The sequence below is a fragment of the Channa argus genome, chromosome 24, assembly GCF_033026475.1.
Source record: "Channa argus isolate prfri chromosome 24, Channa argus male v1.0, whole genome shotgun sequence".
In the NCBI taxonomy this organism is placed as follows: Eukaryota; Metazoa; Chordata; class Actinopteri; order Anabantiformes; family Channidae; genus Channa; species Channa argus.
In genome coordinates this window covers 10,006,550-10,019,780 of record NC_090220.1, presented here as the reverse complement: position 1 = coordinate 10,019,780, position 13,231 = coordinate 10,006,550, and the positions used below count along the sequence as shown (strand labels likewise).

The following is a 13,231-nucleotide window of genomic DNA, read 5'->3' as shown; positions in this document are numbered from 1 at the left end:
CTTCACAAAAAGAGAAAAAAGTTATTATAGTTCCTCATGCTTCAAAATTCATGTACTTAATAGTTGCATCCTTGGTAATAGGCTACTCATTGAGAAGTTCCTTGACAATTAGTACCTTGCTGAGCAGTCACAACATTAACACTGGTGGTCAGGAGTTGAAAATACTCAGTTTAAAATAATATTGTGTTAAATAGCTTTTTTCTTTCAAATCTCAGTGACTGATAGAAAACACTCAGGGACATATCACTATCACTGCTGTTTCATGCCCGAAATACAAATTTCATCACTGCTATTATATACAAAACCTATGCCCTTCATCATGTTCTCTTTGCTGCACTCAGTGAGGGGCTGTGCTGCAGGAAGAGAAGCTAAAGTACAAACAACAGAGTGACAATTACTTTACTTTCAGTAAAGGTCAAGTCAATAAATAGTTAATATTAGTTGCTTTAATCAGTTGGTTATTAATTTCATTAATCTGATTACTTAAATTTAATTACCTAGGTTTTACACTGATATTTACACAATAAAAGCTTTCTACAAGTTACTTTTATGATTCACAATAACAAAAAGGGTTTTGAAATCTTTAATAGAAAAGAGCTGGTTAGCTGGCTGGTATATAAAAATTCTACTCTGTGTGCCTGCACCACCACCACATTTTTCTCCTCAGGTTTTCCTGTATGTTCCTGTGCCCTGACAGATCAAAGTGGTATATTTGGCACTCAACAATAATTTTTTTTAGTCAAAGTGCTCCCCAACTTATGAGGACTTTTCTTCACTGGACCATGCATGGATATTTATTTATGCCATTATCTGATGATAATAGGATAATTATCTTGCGATAGCAACTTAGGTTTCTCACGATAAGATAACTTCTTGATTAGTTTTCTTGTGATAATGAAATAATTTCTGATTATCAAGATTACAAAACATCTCCTGATTACAAGACAACTTGTCACAGTCCAAATTACTGTCTGAGACTTTGTGAATCGCAACTAATGCATTAACGTTTGTATTATAAAAATGTGATTTTGCTATGGTTTAGCAGTTAATACAGGCTATTTTCACCAATCTTCACCATTTTATACCAGTCTTCTACAAAACAACCACACCTGAACACACATAACTTGGTTTGATGTCTCCTATTCCAAAGGAAGAGATTATAGAGGCATCAATCCCATGTGAACAGCAAGGCGGTGGATTGGTTAGGGCTCACAGCTACAATAGAAGGTTCCCAGTTTAACAGTGCATAAAGTATGATTAGGCTTTAATCACCAAATAATTCCCCAACTATTTTATATTTGTATGGATTAGTTGTTCTAACCCTACTGCTTAGCAATTCCTTAAGGTAAGCACTGCTAGAGCTCACAGAATCAAACTGATTTCAGAATACCAAAAAACACTGACTGTTATCTTAGCATAAGCAGTCACCCTTTTTAAGTTATCAATAATGCAATTTGTTTGTACAAATACCCACCTCTACACCGGAGATTTGATGATTATAGCATCTTTCAAATTGTTATGGTGCTATAAAACTATAATGGAAACAACTGACTTTCAAACACCATGATTTAAGTTATGTCACAATGTGTAACGTAAACACTGCTGACTTACTGTTATCTATATCCTGGATCCATTCGTATAAAACGTCATATATGACTCCTAACATTATAGCAGGAAAATCACAAGTATTACTAATATTACTAATAGTGGCTCAGGTCATGCACAAAAGCTGTACTCTGGAACTGGCACAGCTAAGAAAAAAAAAATTGCAGGCATTATTAATTTATATATTGACACATCTGAGCTTTTTCTGCTATGACCTGTCACAATGTCTGCTGTGTAAATGTCTGTTACTAGCCCAATTCAAAAAAACATTTAAAAAACGAGTTGCTTACCATATATTTTTTTACTTTTTCTTTGTTGTTTTCCATTTCCCTTTGGATTTTGAGGATTTCCTCTCTTGTGTGGTTAGTCTTTTCAGAAACTTTTTGTATGTTCGTTTTTGTCTTACCAATAATTGTTCTTGCATCTTTCAGTTTGTGTTCAAACTCCTCTCTTTGATGTTTTATCTTTACCTTCAGAATTTCAAACTCATCTCTCTCTTTAATTGTCTTCTCCAGCCACTGTTCTAACACCCGCCTTTTTTTTTTGGCTTGAAAATTCATCCATTTGATTTGACTCTTTTCTTCTGTAAAGTCCCTGCTTCTTTGCTCTGCATCATCTCTAACTATACGTAGCATCTTTCTGATCTCTTCTACTTGAAGAATCAATTTCTGTATGTCAGTGTTGATTCTGGTCTTGGTGCTTATGTCCATATCCCCCTCCTCATCAGATCTGTCCTCAGCATTCCCTTGATCCTCAGTCTTGTGATGTCTTTCCTCCAGGCCTTGTTTAGCACACTCAGTCTCTTTCTTGGTGATCTGTTCTTTGTTTCTTCTGCTCATTCTTATCATTTTGAGCAGGTGTTTTTTCTTTATTTCAATCTCAGTGTTCAACACATCCAACTCTCTCATTTCTTTCTTTGTCATTTGCAACAAATTGTCCACCTCCTGTTTTTGCCTCTCAGTACTGTCCCTCATAGCATCCATTTCTGCTTTAGCTATCTGCCTATCTTTAACTGTGTTTTCTCTCTCTAATTGGATTTTATTTTTGATTCTTTGTATTTCATCTCTTTCAGAATGGACCTGTGCTAAGTTCTTCTCAAAGTCTTTTTTTTGTCTCTGAATATCAGCCATCTCTGTTTCCCACTGTGTCTTCATACTGTCCATTTCTGTAACTGCAGCTTTCTGCATTTGGAGTCCTCTTTGAATGTTTGTCCACATCTGCTTCATCATATTCATATTATACTTTATCTGCTCAACTTGACCTCTATGCTGTGAAATAGCCATTTTATTTCTCTTTAGCTCTTGCTTTATGTCTGCTATGTTTTTCTCTATTTCTTCTTTTGCCTGCTTTGCTTCAAGCATTATTTTATTTCTTCTGTTCACTACACTCAGCAGACCTCCAGCCATCAGTTTCTCCATTATGTCCTGCTCTTCTTTTTTCTGTTCCATGGAATCCTGCGATTCTTTACTTTCTTCTAATTTTGTTGTATGATACTTCATCATTTCCAACTTATGCCGTTCCTTGATGATCTCCTTACTTCTTCTGTCCAGAGTTTCTCTCTCTTGGTGTATTTCTGCCCACATTTTCAGAAGGTTCATTTTCTCCTGAGTAGCTTCATTTTTACTCTCCTCAAGGGTTTCAATAACGCTCTCTACCTGTGATCTCAGCCTTTTTAAAAATAAGTCCTGCTCATGTTTTTCAGCTGTCTGTCTGCCAATATCCTCTTGTTGTTGCGCTGTCTTTGTCTTCAGGTTTTCTTCTCTGTTTGTCTGTGTCTCTTCCCACTGTTCCTCTGTCCACTTCTGTTCAGTTTGAGTCATCTTGCTGTTGTGTCGTCTTTGCTCTGTTGGAAAATGGACAGAGTATCACTTAAACAAAGGTCCAACAAATAGGATGTTTGTTATAAAGCCAGTCTATATGTCACGTTATTCTGTGTTAACCCTCTGGAAACCATGATCACACTGAGCATCTTTTACGAATATCACCATAACTTTATTGTAACAAAACTCTGCATCTGCATGTCTTTTTGTTTTCTTCTCCTACTCTGCACAACCCCCACAGTAGTAGTCTCTCCCTGATTAAAGTAAAAAACTATAGTGACATCTGGTGGCTACTTAAATTGAATGCACTCCTTAAAGACTGGGAGTGAAGCCACAACACCTTGCTGATTTTGAGTTTTGGCTGATTTGTATAATACAAGTTTAATAAGCTTTGTGTTGTCATTACATTTGTAGTAATTTATTTTGATGGTTCATATATAAGTTGTAACCGTATTAGAGAATTGCAATTATACTTTTACTTGTCTAATAATATTACTGATGTGAAAATTCAAATGTATCTTCCTATGTCGCCATATTTTTTTATATCACTAATGTCCCTAATTTCCTAGCTGTCATTGAGCGAAAGGTGGGGTACACCCTGAAAAGGTCACCATCTATCACCATCTATCCCTAAGCAGACAGACAACCATTCAAAGTCACAATCACACCTACAGGCAATTCACCAATTAACCTAACATGCATGTCTTTGGAATGTGGAGAAAATCGTACTATGCCTAGGAAACCTAAACATGTATGGGGAGAACATGCAAACTCTTAAATTGCAGTTCTATTTCCTAAATTTAACCTTAACTTTATTCTGAAACCCTAAAAATATCCATTTAATTTTTTGGATTTAACACCATAAATCCATTTATAATTTCAAAAATAATTACACTGTTAAAAAATTTTAATTATAAAAATAACTTTATTATTTAAACCATTATTCCTATTATGATTACAATTTGTATTATTAGATCAATAAATATTAATTTATATATATATCTAGTGATATTTTGGTTATAGAAGACAAAGTTAAGTTATCTGAGAACTCCTTACCTTTGATGTGTGACTGATTAATTTGTTATGGTTAATTAATTACTAATTAGTATTAAAAGAGTGTCTATCATATCAGTGTGGTCCTACTAAGTTAAGTATTTAACAACATGCATTTTGCTTTCCCAACCTCCAACTAGCAATGTCAGTTTAGGTCATTTACACATTAAGTCATGAATAACCCTGGCTGTGACACTACCGCTGGGGGCAGCTTAAATTATGTTCAGCCCTGAGCAACCTCTCTAGTTTAGTACTGTTTACAAAAAATTGCAAGGCATTGTTTACTGTAGGTGTGGTAAACCTGCCTTGAATGGGCGGTGTGTAGGGGGCTTTAAAGTTGTGCTAGGTATCTATAGGGGACTGTTAGTTGTTTTGTGATAAGAATGCTGATTTCCTGCAAACTTGGGTTACTAGCTTGGTGCTGGATTTCCCGTTTGACTTGATTGAATTAATAAAAAGTACTGCTCGATAACGGGCTCCTGGCGAACTGCACTCAATGTCTCAACGTTTTTTCCATGGTATTTTTGTTATGTGGATTTTATTGTTAGATATGCAACCACAGGGGGTCACAATCCAGTGTTTTCTTCATCAAATATGTGAATCATGACTTCCATACCCAATCTGACTTCCATATTGGATCAGTCGCGGCCTGACTTACCAACGACCGCGTCCGATGCAGTTGACCTACAGGGTGGCAGTGGAAATTGGTACTGTTGGTCAAAGAAGGAGAGGAGGAAGGCGGGTTCATAGGAAAAGAGAGAAGAGGAAAGCCAAGAGTGTAGGACTGACAGTAGGGACTTTGAACTTTTGGACTTTAACTACAGAGTTGGTTGACATAGTACAGAGGAGGAAGGTCGATATACTGTGTGTCCAGGAGTCCAGGTGGAAAGGTAGCATGGCTAGAAGCTTAGGAGCAGGGTTAAAATTGTTTTACCATAATGTGGATGGGAAGAGAAATTGAGTTATCCTGACAAATAAGTTTGTAAGGAATGTTTTACAGGTGAAACGAGTAGCAGATAGGATGATGAGCCTAAAGGTGGAAAATGAAGGTGTGATGTTTAATGATGTTAGTGGTTATGCCGGACAGGTAGAATGTGAGTTAGAAGAGAAGGAGAAATTCTGGAATTAGTTAGATGAAGTGATGCAGAGCATCCTCGGAGCTGAGACAGTGGTAATTGGTGCAGATTTCAGTGGACCTTTCATGGAACCAAGGTGAGGAGAATGTGATCGGCAGGTTTGGTCTTGAAAGGGACACAGAAGAACAGATGGTGGTAGACTTTGCAAAGAGGATGGAAATGGCTGTAGTGAACACTTTCTTCCAGAAGAGGCAGAGACAGGGTAAAGTTCAAGAGGTAGAAGCAATCAGGTGGACTACAACTTGATGTTGTAACCTGAAAGAGATCAGTGACTGCAATGTATTGATAGGGGAGAGTGTAGCCAGACAACACAGGATGGTACTGTAAAATGACTCTGGTGGTGGGAAGGATGAAGATGACTAATGCAGAGCAGAGGACAAAGTGATGGAAGATAGAGATGGAAATGTATTGACAGGTGCCAGGAGTGTGAAGGGAAGATGTAAAGAGTACTTTGAAGAGTTGATGAAGGAGGAAAATGTAAGAGAACAAAGAGCAAAATAGATGAGTGGTGTGGGAGCATGTAGTAAAGATGAATGAAGTGAGGAGTGCATTGAAGAAGATAAAGAGTGGAAAGGCAGTTGGTCTTTTTGAATATATCGGTAGAAGGATGCTGAGGATGGAGTTGCCAGGCAGGAGGTCTACACAAAGACCAAAGTGGAGATTTATGGATGTAGTGAGAGAGGACATTAAGTTAGTTGGTGTGAGAGAAGAGGATGCAGAGGACAGGGTTACATGGATGCAGATGATTCCCTGTGGTGATCCCTGAAAGGGAACAGCCGAAAGGAAAAAAGGAAGAAGTGTGCTTGTTTATAAAAGGACCACTGCTACATTCGAGGTACTTATCTCAAACCATGGTGAACATTGTTTTTATTTGTTAAACCTTACATGTATTAGAAATACTTAAGAATCATTGTTAAATGTTAACAGTGTCTTACCTAAATCAGCTATAAGCTTAGGGTCCTTTTGTGAAAGTATCTGGTAAAAAAAAACTTTGGATTGTGATGTTCCTTTTTGTACAACATGAAACAGCTCCCTCATTTGTTCCTGTGTCGTCAGAGATTCGATGATGGTTGTTGGCTGCTGCAAGATCCAGGCCTCTATGATGGCTTCAGGTGATCTGACATCAGCAATAATCTCCTCCCTGAATTCCTCCAGGAAGGTTTCTACTACAAAGGAATCGTATGGTCACTTCTGTTGTAGAGTTTTAATGCTACTTGCTGCCTATCATTTAATTTAATAAACACAAATGAGTGCCTATAATAATTAAGAGCTGTAATTATATTTTGGTGATATGTAGTGATTCAAACTAAGAAGTATGATACTAAAGTTGTTTTCTAAAACTAAAATATCTGATGTAATAAATGCAATGCGTTTTCCAAGCCTTTGCTATTTTTATTATATAAATACAATTTTAATACAATCAATGTTGTAGCTTAATGATTTAAAACCCATATAGTTGTTTACTGATACATTTGTGTATGTCCTTAAAAACAACAACTATTAAATAAAATATAACTTACCATTGTCTCTGGATGTAGCCATTTTTTTCATTACAACTTCAAACGGGTGTTTTCCATAAGATTAAAGCCCTGATCAGGAATGCTACAAAATTAAAATACAATAACACAAATAAGTTATTAATATGGCTAATGTATTAAATAATACAATGTATCTATACATAATCAATGTAAGTAACTTCACAAACTTATAATACATGTATATGTTTTTTTTCTTACCATGTTAGGTTCAAAGTCCTGGACGACAAGGCATATTTTAGTGCAGGGCTGGTCTTCTTAGGGCTAAAACTCAGTGAAGATCTAAAATACTAACTTCAAAACATTGTACATCTCCTCCTTTCACATACGTGTTGAGGATAGATAGATGTGACATCTAGTGTGTCTGTTTATGATTGGATGATAGGTCATGTTTGGGTGGTGAGCATCTTGTTCTGTGAGTCTGGTTTCAGCTGATAAGGGTGGGGTCCATGTTTGGCTTGGTGTCCATGTCTGTCCTTAGGTCTTCTGATGTACATAGAAAAACAATTTTTGATGTTTTGATACCTTCCCAGTGGCTTAGGAAATGCATTGTCAGTGCATGATCAATTCTTAAATTTATACCACAAGTAATTACTCAAAGAAATGTACCATATTTGGCTTATAATGTTACAGTATGCATTGGATGATTTCAGCATAGTCATGCTTGAGAATTTGCTCACAACTACTGTACAGTGCATTCAGATAGTATTCAGACCCCTTTATCTTTTTTCAGTGTTGTTATGTTGCAACCTGATACTATAGTTGTTTAAATATTTTTTTTCTCCATAATCTACAGTCAGTACGCCATAATGACAAAGTAAATAAAGAATGTAAAGTTATTAAAAAGAAAAAACTCTAATCTCTCATGTACATATTTAGTTAGAAACTTTACTCAGTACTTTATTGAAGCACCTTTGACAACAATTGCAACCTTTATACCTTTTTGGGTATGATTTGAAAAGCTTTGTACACATAGACAGGATTTTCTGCCATTGTTCATTGCAAATCCTCTCAAGCTCAGTTAGGTTGAATAGGGACTGTTGGTGGACAGCCATTTTCAGGTCTCTCCAGATATGTTCAATAGGTCTCAAGTCTGGGCTCTGGGTGGGTCAGTCTAGGACATTCACAGAGTTGTCCCTAAGCCACTCCACACTGTGTGCTAAGAATTGTTCTGATGTTAGAAGGTGAACCTGTGACCCAGTCTGAAATCCTTAGCACCACTCAGAAAAGACTTCCATGTAGCCACTCGGCTGAAGAGCTCAGATTGGTGGCGGGCTGCACTGATGGCTGGTTGTGGGATTTTCACACGGGATCTCTGGAGCTCAGTCAGAGTGATCATGAGGTTCTTGGCCATCTCTCTTATTAAGGCCCTTCTCCCCCAATTGCTCAGTTTGGCCAGGTGACCAACTCTTGGAGTCCTGGTTGTGCAAACGTCTTCCATTTTAAACTGCAGATTTTTTGTAGCCTTCCTTAGATCTGTGCATCACAATAACCCTGTGTCTGTGTGTCGGGGTGAACTTTCTTTGACCTCATGGCTTTTGTTCTGATACAGTTCTGATATGCATTGTCAGCTGTGAAGCCTTCTGTAGAGGTGTGCCTATTTAAGTAATGTCTAACTGATTTATTTTATCACAGGTGGACTCCAGTCAAGGTGTAGAAACATCCAAGCAATGATCAAGATTTAGAAATGGGAGGCACCTGAGCTAAAGTTTAAGTGGTATTGAAAAAGGTCTGAGTATACTGAATATTTATGCCAATGTGATATTTCAGTTTTTTCTTTTTCATTAATTTCCATAAGTTAATTTTAATGAGTGTAGAATGGGAAAAATATTTCACTTGAATGATTGTATGATCAGTCAGTGAAGGGTGTCTGAAAACTAAATACATGCACAACTAAAGATACATAATAAGATTAAATTATGTCTTCCTTTTATTGCAGATAAAATTTTATTCCAAACTCCACTGCTTTTCCACTGCTTCTCTCTGCTGCATTTGGTTTCCATCCTTTTATAAAGTGTAAGCTACTATTTTACATCCCAAGTTACCTATCAGCCCCTGGTTGACCAGCTCTTGAGCTTTGTTCTCTGGGACCCCTCCTCTGCTCTGCTTCTAACTAACCCTGAACTACCCACTGCTGATAACCTGGATCAGGTGTGTTCAGCGATTTAGAAGCTGGAAGAAACCAATTCATTTTGTTATCTCCCACTTCACCCTCATCTGAGATGCTATCTTCCAGCATCTGATTGACTAAACACACCTGATCCAGAATCATCTAGCTAACAGCTGAAAAGGTTAGTGCAGGTAAGTTTAGCCTCAACGCAATATGCAATTTATTATTAAAGGCATACTTTCTCATACGACAACCTAGTGAGGAAAATAAATCTTAATAAAATGTAAAGTAAGAAAATTCCGTAAAATAAGCACAGTGACTAACTCTATATTCTTGATATAGAAATGGTCAGAGGTCCCTGACTATTAATAGAATGTGATACAATTACACAGCAGAAAAAAAGTCCTGTCTTGACTGTTGTTTGGAGAGGCCTCTTCAGGCTACAGTGCAAACTTAATTTTTTTTCTGTCCCCAGGCTTTGGAAGATTATTGAATTGAATCTAGCATATAGACTGACATACAGCTGAATGCCTGGGCTTGCTTGTGTCTTTTTACATGATTTACATGTCTGGTGTGTTATAAAGCAGGATTTGTATGTCATCCATATGTAGTTTCATAAATAAAATATGTAATTAAAGCTAAGAGGGAAAATTAGAAGACTAGGATCTGCTTACACTCCACAATAATCAGTCACAACTTATAACTACTGACAGTTGAAGTGAATAACCTAGATTTTCTTGTTACATTTGCACCTGTCAGTTGATGTCCATGCCATAACACTGCCCCCACCATGTCTGACAGATGATGTAATCATGCTTCGAATCCTGGACTGTTCCTTTACTTCTCCATACTTGTCTCTTCCCATCATTCTGCTTCAATTTAATCTTGGTTTCAATGCAATGCAAACTGATGAAACCAAGATCTTATTTCAAACTGAACAGTCTTTTTAGTTGTTTTCTGTCAAAGCCTAATATGACCTTTCTGTTCTTGAGCACCACTGCTGTTTTGTAACTCATGGCCTTTTTGTTTCTAATGTATTCCTTTGACTTTAGACTTTAACAATGACATGCCTACGTCCTCAAAAGTCTTCTTTGAATGGTTGTATGTTGTGAAAGGATTCTTCACCAGGGACAGAATTCTGCTGTAATGTTATCTACTTTAGTTGTCTTCTGTGGTCTTCCAGGCTTTTTACTGTTCAGCTGCCAGTTGCCAGTTGTTGTTTTTTTTTAAAAAAAAGAAAGTTAAATTACAATTGGCAGATGCTTTTGTTCAAAGCAACTTACATGGAAGTAGCAGACACTAGGGAAAACTTGGGGTGGTCAGAGTCTTTACAAGGGACAATTTGAATTGTAGCCATGAGGGCCGAGTGTAATGTACTAGTTTTAGGGTTGGGCCCAATAAGGCGCTTGACATAACTACTCAGTTTAAATAAAGGTTTATTATAAAATATATAATAAGCCTTAAAGCAGGATGGAGATGTAGTAAGTCCTCCAACTCGCTAGATGGTGCTGAAATCCAGTCTATGAGAAAGGACACGAAGATGAGTATCTTGACAGTGACTTGTGAGACATGGTGTCGGAACATGAAAAACAAAAACTTCTTTTGGTGGCACCTACACAACATCAGGCAGGTAGTTTTAATGTTGCGGCTGACTGCTGTCTCATTATGTTAAACTAATATCAGTTTGTCAAAGAAAGAAAATTTATCAAATCATTATATCTTAAAGAGCTTCTGAAAGTGTCTGTGAAGATCATGCATTGATTTTGGTTCTTTTCCATATTTTTTCATTCCACGTGTTTTACCCCAATGTACCTAAAGAATTGTCAAAATGGCAGCTGTAGTTCAGTTGGTAAGGCAGTTGTCTACCAACCACAGGGTCAGTGGTTCAATCACTGGTCCCGGATATATGTCGAAGTGTCAAAAACAAACAAAAGAAATATGTCAAATCAACATATAGACCGCTGTCGTGACCCTGAACTCATGGGATAAGCCGAAAGGACAAAAAAAAAAATAGCCTTAGTAATTGTTCAATGTTGTAGTTTTATACTACTACTATTATTATTGTTAATATTATTAGCATCATTCACCATCCCCAGCCGTGCAGTGCTGGTCCCAAGCCCGGTAGAAATTGGGGAGCATTGCGTCAGGAAGGGCATCAGGCGTAAAAACTGTGCCAAAACTGCATGATCCGCTGTAGCAACCCTGAAGGATAAAGAAAAATAAATATATTATTAGTATCATCATCAGCATCATCATTAGTAGTAGTAGTAGTAGTTTTGTTTTAATTACTTATACACAACTCTAATGTTAATTGTTTCCTTTTCGCCTGCTGTGGTATTTGTGGACTACATTTTTCTAACGCCCACGCTGACTCTTGTGTCATTTCCTGCCATACTCTGATCGTTTTGTTTCGAGTGAGAGAAGCTGGATTTATTTGGGAGCGGCCCTTCTCCCGTAACAAAGCAATGTTGCTGCATCAAGGCACGATAGTGCAGCATAAGCAGCAAAGGAAGTTAGGCCAGTTTATCTCGAAAATAAGACCATTAACTCTCGAACCTGTGTGGCGAATGACTGGAATAACCGAGAAGGAATTTGGACAAAGTGTGTAAATGTTCAAAAAAGAAATGTATAGATGTATTCAAAGTCCACACAGAAACGAATCTCTCTCTCACTCTCTCTCTCTCTCTCTCTCTCTATATATATATATATATATATATACATATATATATGCTTTTATATATTTATATTTCAAAATGTTTAAAAGTTCGCTTGCTAAGTATAACCATGTTGTTACAAGGGTCTGAAAATAGTGTTATACCGTTAGCTGTAAACTTGTCCCCTGCCGGTAGTGGTGGTCGTGGTTCTAAAAAAGCCTTTACGCTGTGGGGGGCTAGCCGGAGGTGGCTGCTTTTTCTGTGTGTGTTACACTTGACAATAGTGACATCCTCACAGAGAACCAATGGGCGGCAGGTCGCTTGTGTCATTGCGTTGGTCGGTTCCTGGAAAATACCCTCCTACCGCTGAGACAGCTGCATCAACTCATCCGGAAGATAGACTGGCATGCAGGAAATAAGAACATACCTTCACAATAAAGGTAGAAATAGCAACAATATTCAGGAAAACATTAACTGTATGAAAAGGACAAGAACAGCGAGGATTAGGAAATCTAAGAAAAACTTTTAAAGGAACTCTAAAATTCAACAAAGTGTGAGTATATTGATTCAAATGTAAATTTAAAGTAAATTATGTTCTTCCTCAAAGGTGCTTTAATTTGAAATGTAATCCAGGATGTAAAAGATTTCACACTAACTAGATTTATCCTGATGTGCCTGTACAAAACGCACTGCACAGACTTCCCAGCTTCTCGTTTATCCAACTTCTCCACAACTGCTCGGGAACGTCTTTTAAAGTCGGCTGTAAAATATGGAGCAGTTATAGTGACGTAGCATGGTTACACACTCTGGATACTTTTTCTAACACTCCCGTTCTGGGCACTCCTTGTTTTTTTGCGCTGCATGTGGATCGGAATAAGCAACGTTAGAGATCCCAGCAGACATTCCCTGGTGGTTTGGTAAGTTAGGACTTTGTGTCCCTACACAGTGATCGATTCACGAGTTAGTTTTGGAAAAGCAACTGTGACTGTAAAGGATCTTTTTTCTGGGCGTCAGGGGCTTGTGCGAGTTGGTTTGGTAGCTCCAGGTCCCTTAGAAAACCCATCATGCAAGGAATCAATATCGGGTACTTATTGTATTGTAGTTTACCAACAGAAAAACAGCAGGTCACATTGTAAACACCTGCGAAACTAGCTCAAAGTCCACACAGAAACGAATCAAAGTCTAACCAGTTTAAGTAATTAAAGAAAACTCCAAGTAAAAGGAATCACATCAGCACTGAAGATAAAACGACACTAGTCGTACCAGCATGTTAACGTCTAGTTAAAAATGTGACATTGAACTATTAGGCATTTTACTT

At 37.4% G+C, this 13,231-nt stretch overlaps 2 protein-coding genes across 6 annotated transcripts in view; one reads left to right on the top strand and one right to left on the bottom strand.

The window, feature by feature from the left end:
• si:ch211-250g4.3 (nuclear anchorage protein 1) overlaps positions 1 to 12,257 on the bottom strand; it is a 49,326-nt gene extending 37,069 nt beyond the window's left edge. Inside the window, exons 1-7 of one of the 4 annotated variants that reach the window (XM_067494133.1) lie at positions 12,078 to 12,257; positions 11,347 to 11,461; positions 7,351 to 7,635; positions 7,135 to 7,216; positions 6,550 to 6,780; positions 5,137 to 5,188; positions 1,896 to 3,448 (exon numbers count right to left, since the gene is read on the bottom strand). In XM_067494133.1, coding sequence (XP_067350234.1) covers positions 1,896 to 3,425 — 1,530 coding nt within the window. In that variant the 5' untranslated portion in view covers positions 3,426 to 3,448; positions 5,137 to 5,188; positions 6,550 to 6,780; ... (2 more) ...; positions 11,347 to 11,461; positions 12,078 to 12,257. Of the gene's footprint in view, positions 1 to 1,895; positions 3,449 to 5,136; positions 5,189 to 6,549; positions 6,781 to 7,134; positions 7,217 to 7,350; positions 7,636 to 11,346; positions 11,462 to 12,077 lie in introns of those variants that run through there. The other 3 variants (XM_067494132.1, XM_067494131.1, XM_067494130.1) reach the window with 3 other exon arrangements.
• A 319-nt stretch (positions 12,258 to 12,576) lies between these two features.
• The window catches only part of cblb (Cbl proto-oncogene B, E3 ubiquitin protein ligase), a 57,992-nt gene continuing 57,337 nt past the window's right edge, over positions 12,577 to 13,231 (top strand). For both annotated transcript variants that reach the window (XM_067494136.1, XM_067494135.1), the window contains exon 1: positions 12,577 to 12,830. The gene's annotated coding sequence lies outside the window, so the exon portion shown is untranslated. The remainder of the gene's footprint in view (positions 12,831 to 13,231) is intronic.